The sequence below is a fragment of the Castanea sativa genome, chromosome 8 (assembly GCF_040712315.1).
Source record: "Castanea sativa cultivar Marrone di Chiusa Pesio chromosome 8, ASM4071231v1".
Classification (NCBI taxonomy): domain Eukaryota; kingdom Viridiplantae; phylum Streptophyta; class Magnoliopsida; order Fagales; family Fagaceae; genus Castanea; species Castanea sativa.
In genome coordinates, this window is record NC_134020.1 from 24,005,498 (window position 1) to 24,015,425 (window position 9,928).

The window sequence follows — 9,928 nt, forward strand, 5'->3', positions numbered from 1 at the left end:
ATTTGCATGTAAATATAACAGACACACAATTAGAGCAGGAAAATTACACTTTACTATTCTAAACTATTCGTCATGTTACTCTTTGCATCTTAAAACTATGACATTTGTTACACTTTACACCCTAACGTTAAGTTTTTTGTTAACTTGGATGGAAGTTCAAAGTTTATATATATATAATTTGGATTGAGTCTTTTTGTACTTTCAAAGTTTTGTTACATGAATTTGCATGTAAATATAACTGACACACAATTAGAGCGTGAAAATTATACTTTACTACTCTAAACTATACCTCATGTTATACTTTGCACCTTAAAACTATGACTCTTATTACACTTTGCACTTTGACGTTAAGGTTTCTGTTAACTTAGATGGCATTTTTTTTTCAAAATGACATTGATTTTCAGACAATTTTGTTAGTTAGCATGTTTTCAAAACTATTTAGGAAATTAACATCTCGAGTGAAATGAACTCAATTATGGTGTGCTAACTCGATTTCAACATTGGTTAGCAGTTGACATCATAGAACCCAAGTCTAATGGACTCGAGTTCTGCCATATAAAAATCGAGTCCTATGGACTCGATTTCGTTTAAATTTCATAATTCAACTTTAGTTCTTACCTTCAACAAACTCCAGCAAAACTCAACTCCAGCAAAACCTTCCTCACAGGTCTGATCTGATCCAAGCAACTCCAGCAAAACCCAGGTCTGATCCTATCCAAGCAAAACTCAAATGAGCTTTGGTGGGGAACGAGACAAAGTGAGAGAGAACCATTGATCCGATCCAATCAACTCTAGCAAAACCTTCCTTACAATTCCGATCCGATCCGAGCAACTCCTGCAAAACCCAGGTCCGATCCGAACAACTCCAGCAAAACCCAGGTCTGATAAGATCTGAGCAAAACCTAGGTGAGCTTTGGTGGGGAATGAGAGATATGGAATAAGACAAAGTGATAAGCTTCGGCCTTCAAGGCTAGCAGCAAAAGAAGGTTCAATTTAAACGAAATCGAGTTCATTGCACTCAATTTAGCACACCAAAATTGAGTTTAATGCAATTGAGATGCTAGTTTCCTAAATAGTTTTGAAACCGTGTTAACTAACAAAATTGGTTGAAAATCAGTGCTATTTTGAAAAATAAATCCACTCAGATGGAAGTTCAAAGTTTAGGGTACTAAGTGTAATTAGAAGTATAATTTAAGGTGGTAAAGTATAATTTTTCTTTTACTTTTAAAGGATTGAGAAGATGGGCAATTAGGCATTTTCACGTGGTTTCATATTTTTCCCTCTAAGTTAACAACAAACTTAATGTCAAGATACAAAGTGTAACAATGATCATAGTTTAGGGTGCAAAATGTGCATTCGAAAAATGTATGGTGTAAAGTGTAATCGGAAGTATAATTTAGGGTAATAAAGTGTAATTTCTCCCAATTAGAGCATAATTGGAAGGACAATTAGGCTGAAATTTGAATGCTTTTAAAATCTAAAGATACTTTTTTTTTTTTTTTGAGAATGAAATCTAAAGATACTTAGTGTCAAATAATAGGGCAATTAGAAGGAGGATTGACATAAAATTAGAGTGCAACTAGAATATAATTTGGATTCTTGATTGGGATTTTTCTTTAGTATATTATGTGTGATATGATATCAAATAACTTTATATTTGTTTATTTAAAATCATACATATTAAATACGATAATAAGGTTTAATTTCAAATTATAGATGTTTAATTTCAAATGGTAAACATGGAACAAAAAAAATATTGATTTGATTATTTAATTGCTGTATACAATGACACATCGCAACAATAAACATGTTTGAAGTTTAATCAAGTTGACTGTTGACGTATTTTGTACAAATATAATATGAAAATTGTTTACATATTTTATAAGTGTCATTATAATAATAAACATGTACTATTAAGAATTGCTTTTGTATGGTAAATTAGAATTTTATTTAGTAACACAGATTCTTATCCCCCCAAAAAAAAAAAAAAAAAAAAAAATTCTGAAACATTATCAGGTCATTTGGGTTACACTTCATATGTACACCCACAAATCGTACAGTCTACTCAAAATCATGTCAAATCACATGATTAAGAAGAAAATTAATTTGTCTTAGAGACTTCAAATGTACACACCCTGAACATCATTCCAAATCATTACGTTCATATCACATATATATTAAGTTATTAACACTCCCAAATGCATAAAAAACCATACTATTGTCCCTCACAAAACTCCCACACTCTGCTCTATTTCTATAAACAAAAGCAAAGCCATCACTGCTAACCCTTGCTTGGAGCCAATGGCCTCGGTTTGCATATCAAACTGCATCGAAGACAGCCGTGTACCAGTCCGACCAACCTACACCAACCTCTACAAATGGCCAGAATCCGACGCCGAGTTCGTGAGGGCCGTAAGCTCTAATGGGCACCGTGCTGCCGGGGCGCGTCCGCACCCTACAGTGGTGGACAGCATTTCATGCAGGCAAATGTTCTTGAGGAGCTACACTTTCTCTAGGAAAGAGAGTGTCCCCGAAAAGACCAAGAAGTGTTTGGAGAAAGTAAAGCTGAGAATGGCCTCCGGAAATAAAAGCAATAAGGCAAAGAGTACTACTATTGATGAGAAGAAAAAGCCTGGCCGTGGAGTGTTCATGAAGGCTAAGGAGGGTTCATGCAATGCCTTGTTCTCCTTCTTCCGGCGCTTGCTATTTTGCACTGCCAAGGTTGATGTGGTTGATGATATTTGATTCTATGTTTTTGGTAAATTATATTTGATCCACACACTTGATTTCATTTTCATTGTCCACAAACTATTGGTTTGCCCGATTGATACCCTAATTTGAGAGAATTGTATCAATTTAAATTAAGTGTAAAATAAGACAAAAATGATTGGTTATTATATATATGCCCAATTTTTGTCTTATTGAATACTTTATTTGAATGACAGAAGGCATATTGATAAAAGTCTTTTAATTGGGGTGTTACTCGAACAAATATATAGTTTGGTAACATTGTAAATGGAGCGAAAGTTTGAGTGGAAAAATATAATTTTTTTTTTAATTATAAGGAATTTTTATATTTTTATTTATTTTTGTGTAATGTTTAATTTTCTCTATTGGAAGTTGAGTATGAGGTTGGGGATCGAAATCACTGCCACTATGTTTACAGAGAAGAAAACAGAGCCTTCTTTTTATATAAATTTTATTGAGATATATATCTAAAGAACTTGTAGACTTGTCGTTATAGTTCTGTCAGTATTTTTGGTTGGCAGTAAATTTGAGACCTATCTCCATTGTCACAAATTCATAATAATTATTAAAATTTTGTTTCTAGCCAGGGAGAAAAAAATAAGAAAGAAAGAGGATTAATGGAGATGATGTGATGTGCAGTTATATTTCATTGTTATTTTGTCAGAAGCTTTGGGATGTACTCACTTTTTGTTAAATGCCCCGATTAATTGTTCCAGAGAGAGGACTGAACACGTTAGTACTTAGTAACAATAAGCGGTTAGGATTTTCAGTTATAGAGAATATTTATATGTGCACAGTACAGTATGGCCAAGTCCAAGTGCTTTTCTGCACCAAACAAAAGACGATAAATTGGTTAAGAAAAAAAAGAAGAAGAAGAGAAGTATTGGTCATTTCTAGTATTACTGATAGTTTTATGATTTTATCTAGCTGTGGCCATGAAACTCATTAATAATGGACGTGCGGTTCATTCATGTACAAAGTGACAAATTCAAAGAAGAAATTAAACTCCAATATGTGCAACTTCTTGTTTTTTTTGGGAGAATCAGTTTAGCATGGTTTTATTCATCACCTAAAACCTCATGTACAATAATATTTTCGAATGTCAAAGAGGAGTAAATTATATTTAGACTCATAAAGAAAATGATATCCCTATTTTTTAAGGCATGTGCTAAGACATTATCTTGTTTATTTATATGGGAGAAAGAATAGTTCTAAAGAAAACCAATTTTAGATTTAATGTGCAACTACACAACTTTTTTTCCTCTCTATTTTTTAAGGAATAATTTCTGGCTTAAGCCAAAAGCAATGAATGTTAACAAAATAATAACAAACTCAAATTTGGTTCTAAAAAAACAAGAGTGATTTTTCTATACATTACACATTAAACAACTATCGATGGAATATTTATTTACTTTGTTGGCTCCATAATCTCACTGAGAGGTAGAGATTAGTGGTGGTTGAATTGGTCTAGTCCTAGCTAGATTCATTCATGGTGGGTGGTCCTAGTGGGTATAAAAGTTAGGGATAGTATGAGGTGGCTTCAATTATCGCTTACATATGCCTTCCCCTTTCATTATATATATCAACAATTATCCAGATAGCGATGACCATAGAATGAGAATCACCCATATATTGGGATGAAAAATAATTAATATATGAGAAGTAATCCAAACACAAAAAAGCAAAAGATATGGGACCCAAAATCACAAAATCATAGTCATACTTATAGTTTGTGCATATTATGGAACTTACAAACCAAGTTTTGTTGGGTTCATCGATCGACTGTGAAATATTTAAACTTTTTCTGGGTTTGTTTTCTATTTTGTATTTGGTTGCGGTGGCAGTGGCACCATGCCAACTACATAATTTGCACTTCACGCAACTAATGATTTCTTATGATTATAAGATACCATCAATCATAATCTTCTTTAGCATTAGTATTTTGAGGATTTGTTGTTGTTGGACGCTTTAAGTTTTGCATAAATTATGTATAGTTATTTAATTCAAGATATTGGAGAGATGACAGGTAACAATGTATAATTTTTAGTTTTTACTGAACAAAGAATTGATAGTGATATCTTCCAATTTCTTTTTTTTTTATTGCCAATGGGCATGCAATGGAATTGGACCGTTTGAGGTATATAGCGTTGTTCTTGATAATTCTTTCTCTTTTTTTGAGGTCCACATACATATTTAATTATCATTGACCTTATACTAATTACTAAAAATGATAAAGGAAAAAGTAGGTGCCCTTTGTGGTATAAATATAATGCTTCGGTTGTTTATTTTATTTTATTTTATTTGATAAGGTGTTGTTTCTGTATTTTATATAGTGCTTCTTCTTTTTTTAGAGAGAGTTTCAACCTATGGCGTCCACTCCTAATGATAACTCTTTATCATCAGATCAAGACACCAATCAGTTTTTGGTGTAAGCAGGGATTGAATCTCAAATCTCTTATTCAACCGTTAGAAACTTTACTAATTAAGCTAGGTAGAACCCATTTTATATAGTGCTTCTGTTGTTCTTGTTTGCTTTTTCTTGTTTGTTAGTATAATGATTAATGATAATAACTAAATAAAGCAAACGGATTCTTCAACTTATCTTATTGTCAATGGACAATGGATGTGTCCTTACTTTTATCCCCGCCTCTTTCTATCTGTTAAGGGACGTATACGGTATACTATGAATAATAAATGGATAAAAGGATTTTTAATATAAATAAATAAATAAAATAAAATAGTTTTTTTATGGTTTGAACTTTCAAATACATAAATTGAGGATAAAGATCAAAGTTACAGATGGTGTTTAGTGTTAGTGTTACGCCTGTAACACCAATTAATAATAAATTTTTTTATTAACGGATCAACATCTTAACAACCCCCCCCCCCCCTCCCCCCAAAAAAAAAACTATTATAGGGATATTTATCTATACTCCTTACTAGTAATATTTAAGAGGCTTTCAAGCCGTGGATTATCAGCCTTGAATATCCCAAAAGATTATAGGTAGGGGTGTTCATGATACCGTGTGATTTTGGGTCATTTTTAGCACCACACTTAGTCGTGCAGTTTAGCTAAAATCATAATCGCACCATACCTCATTTTTGGGGTAATGCGCGGTGCGGTGTATAAAATGTGGTATGAATGATTTGAAGCCGGCATTTTTTTTTCTTGGGCTTTTCCTGCTTAATTTAAAACTGATTTTTTCCCTTTGTTTTAGACCAAATTTTAAACTATTGAACTAGTTTTTCTTTATTTTGGCATTCTTAGTCAACGCTTGCTAGATTGGTTTGGGCCAACCCAAAGCTTTGTTTTCAAAAACTATAATACACTTGGTATATAACAAAAATTGAACATATATCACTATCTCAACTCATAATCATGGTTTTAAAAATCGAACTGGGGGCAAAACTGAATTTGCCTATAGTTCTCAATTTTGACTAGTTTTTTACTCAGTTTTGGGCATTTTTATTGGGCAGAACTGGTATCTGATTCTCAATTGAACAAGTCGGACTAGCCAATCCAGTTTAGTTTTTAAAATCATGCTCATAATACACTTGCTATATAAAAATTCAACATATATCACCATACAATTTAACATATATTAGTAACATCACTGTCTCATATTCTCAGGCATACATCAAACATTTAAATAAAGTCAAGTAGTTTGAACAAGGTACAGTGGCAAGCAACTTAAATGTTTTAACAGTCAAAATCTAATGCCAAAACAAAAACTCTAATAAACACAAAAATATATGATTGAGCTTTTCACGCCTATGTTCCTCTTCTTACACGTGCGTGCACACACACACTCAATCAAAAAATTATCAAGCAAAACATAATGACCAAAAAAGAAAGGGGAGTTGGTGTGAGATTTAAAAGATATGAACCTGAGAGGAGTGGTTTAATGCTCAATGGAGGAGAAATGAAGGCCCAAATCGGTGCTCAACGATGATGTGGTGGCAGAGTCTGAACGAACGACCCTGAGGGTTGAGGCATCGAGAAAAAGTGAGAGAGCGATACGCTTTTTCTTAAAGAAGCTAATACAATGAGTTAGGTGGCTAGCTGCTAGGGTATTAAACTGTTAATAATGTGTATTTGATGTTATAATAGTTTAATACCCTAACAACTAGCCACTGGGGTTATTAAACTTTTTTTATTTATTTATGAAAACTAGGGTTATTAAACTATTAATAATATTAAAATATATATATATATATATATATATTAATATATAGAGAGGATGTGGTTTTCTTATTATAAAAACCGCAAACTGCATTGCACCATGCAATGCAGTGCACTGTTATTTGTGGTGTGGTGCGGTTATGTCATTTTATAGGTGGTTTTGGTGTAGTTTGGTAAACACCCCTAACATCCCTACTCACTTATAGATTTTCAATTAAGAGGGAAAATTCGTAAAATAAAAGCAATTTAAACAAAACACACCCATTTTATTTTGAACAGAAAAATCTCTAGGATTCCAACATCACCACAGATTTTCAGTGCACAAAAAAAAATAAAAATGAATGGAAAACTATGATACTAAACCCAGCATACATACATACATATATACATACATACATACATACATATATATCGTACGTGCAAAACACGTGTGATGAGGCTGGTATCTCTTAAAAACTATAATGTAATTGCAAAGTAATCACGTCTTTAAGAAGAACAAGAAGAAGAAACTATGATTTTGAACATTTTATTTTTAATGGGATATATCTTAAAGTGAAAAAAAATAAATGTAATCCAATCATCTAAGTAGACTTGATAAACTTTGGATCCATTCCTCAAAAAAAAAAAAACCTCTAAATCCACTCACAAATAATAAAATGGTATATACGACATTATTTAGTACTATCAAGTGCAGTGGGCCAGTGGTAGCTTCAGGATTTTTTAAGAGGTTTAATAAGAAACATTAACTATATAAAATCTTTTTAAAAAATACAAAACAAAAACAAAGCAAATACATGAAGTTTAAAAACTGCATTTTATGAGATTTCATATTTTGAAATCGTAGCTTCGTTATCAATTTTGTGAGCTACATCTTTTCCAATGTAAACAATCAAACTATCATTCATTCATTGGTCTCCCATTTGGTTGATTTATTTCAAATTTGTTAAGATTTAAATGCTTTTTTTTTTATAGATTTTAAGATCAACAAATTTCTATTTTTGTTGTTGGGCTTGCTTTTTTTTCCCATTAGACTTGAGATCAAATTGGTTTGTTGTTGGGCCTTTTCCTATGTTTAAGAAAGCCAAGATGTTAAAATGATCATATTGAAGCTTATTTCAGCTGAGATTTAAAAAAATAATAATAATAAGGTCAGGATGTTCAAAATTTTATTTTAGGGAGTTAAAAAAAAAAAAAAAAAAGAACTCTTGGACCGGATGTTGTGTCAATCAAGTGTAACTTAAGCCTAAGTTGAAACTCTCTAAAAAAAAAAACCTATCTTTAGTGTGACTTGAGCCTAATACGTAAATTAATAGATTCTCAAAAAAAAAAAAAACGTAAATTAATAATTAAAAGTATAGACATGTAACAACCACTACGTTTTAATAGCTTTTTTTCTTATTGCTAAATAGGAAATATTTCATTAAGCAAAAGAAACAAGAACATCTCTCAACCAAGCCGCTTTGATAGATGACAAAGAGAAGAATTATTACAACAAGAAAATATTTTGATGGGTGCTTATCGATTGGTGGGTAACAAAGTTTGCTAGAGTATGAGCAACCAAACTTGCTTCTTCTTCTTTTTTTGGTTTTTACCCAAAGAAAAGAACAATTAAAAAAAAAAAAAAAAACTAATCAATTTTGCATCATTACAAAGAGATTGTGGATCTCCATTTGAAGCGTCGACACAAATTTTTGCATCCGCCGCAATTGTTCCATCGTAGCCAAATCTAGGGCCCGAACTCCAGAGCAAGGCTGCAAGTGCAACCTTAGCAATTAATGGCTCCCTAATTAGGGCTTCCCTTGTCCAACCCCTCGTGACCAAACCTATAATTTTGCAAATAACCTTTCAAGAATCAAGACCAAACTTTTATTTTTGTTTCTTGTTCTTTGAAAACCTAGTGGGCTTCTAAAAACATACAGGCTTCACTTTTTTACTACCAAATGCCAACTTGCTCACACAGCCTTCACCACTGTTTGGTCCAGCAGGCCCATTTAACTGACCTCTCTGAGATTGTTCTATAGAAAATTGGGCAAGCCCATCTAGATTGGTTTGTGCTCTTCATCAGCCACATCCAGTGGCATTACAAACAATCCCAAGTTCAGATGACAGAAAGGAAATACTTGTTTTACCTTATCTTGAAGCTCCAGGCCCTGCATGGCATAAATGCTTTTTTTTTTATTGCTGTTTTTTCTTTTTCTTTTTCTTTTTTATAGGGGAAAAAATCCTTAGACTTATAAACAGGCTAAACAGCTAATCCAACTTTTTGAAGTGATTCAATTTCTTCAAATTAATTTGGAGGAAAATTAAAAGAAAATAGATATGTATAGTCTTTTGGCTAAAGCAGGGAATAGTTGTAGTTTCTTTTGTACAGGTTTTTTGGAAATTTAGATTTCTTCCAAAAAGCTTATTTAAACTTGTATTTGTGTAATAAAAATGGATAGAATGAGTGTGAGAAGTAAAAGATTAAATTTTAATTATTTATTTATATTTAAACTAATGGCCACGGGAATCTTATAGTGTCAAAGTATATGCTATGTTTTAAAAAAATTATATTCTCTAACTAAATAATTATTTATTTGTCCCAAAAAAACTAAATAATTATTTATTAGAAAAAAAACCGCAATCAAGGCAATGAAAATAGATATATTAAATATTATATTTATTACTAGTCTAAAGTTCAAAAGAAAATAGATATGTATAGTATATATATTTCCATATATTAATGACACACAACTGATCCAAGTTTGGTAGGAAATAGATATTTTTATCGAAAATACGTCGTAAAAGGTGTATAATGTCCAGAGGAAAATGGTCCCTCCAAAAATACTCAGCCCTTCAGAGGACTGCTTTACGGGCACATGTATTGCTGCCCTATTTGCACATTATTTGATACATTTTTTACAGTAAACCTACCATACCATGGGTGTAAGATTGAGGGTTATTCTATCAATTTTTACAAGATAAAAATAAAAAGATTCACTAATATATAAGATCGAT

General features: G+C 31.9%; 1 protein-coding gene across 1 annotated transcript; it reads left to right on the forward strand.

Moving 5' to 3' along the window:
• The first annotated feature begins 2,247 nt into the window (after positions 1-2,247).
• On the forward strand, positions 2,248-3,086 carry LOC142606595 (uncharacterized). The gene has a single exon (XM_075777904.1). It carries the CDS (start codon positions 2,302-2,304, stop codon positions 2,743-2,745), a length of 444 nt encoding a protein of 147 aa, XP_075634019.1. The 5' UTR covers positions 2,248-2,301; the 3' UTR covers positions 2,746-3,086.
• The last annotated feature ends 6,842 nt before the right edge of the window (positions 3,087-9,928 follow it).

What these genes read in the sequence shown, in the direction of transcription:
- LOC142606595 (XM_075777904.1), top strand. Translation starts at nt 2,302, where the DNA reads ATGGCCTCGGTTTGCATATCAAACTGCATCGAAGACAGCCGTGTACCA.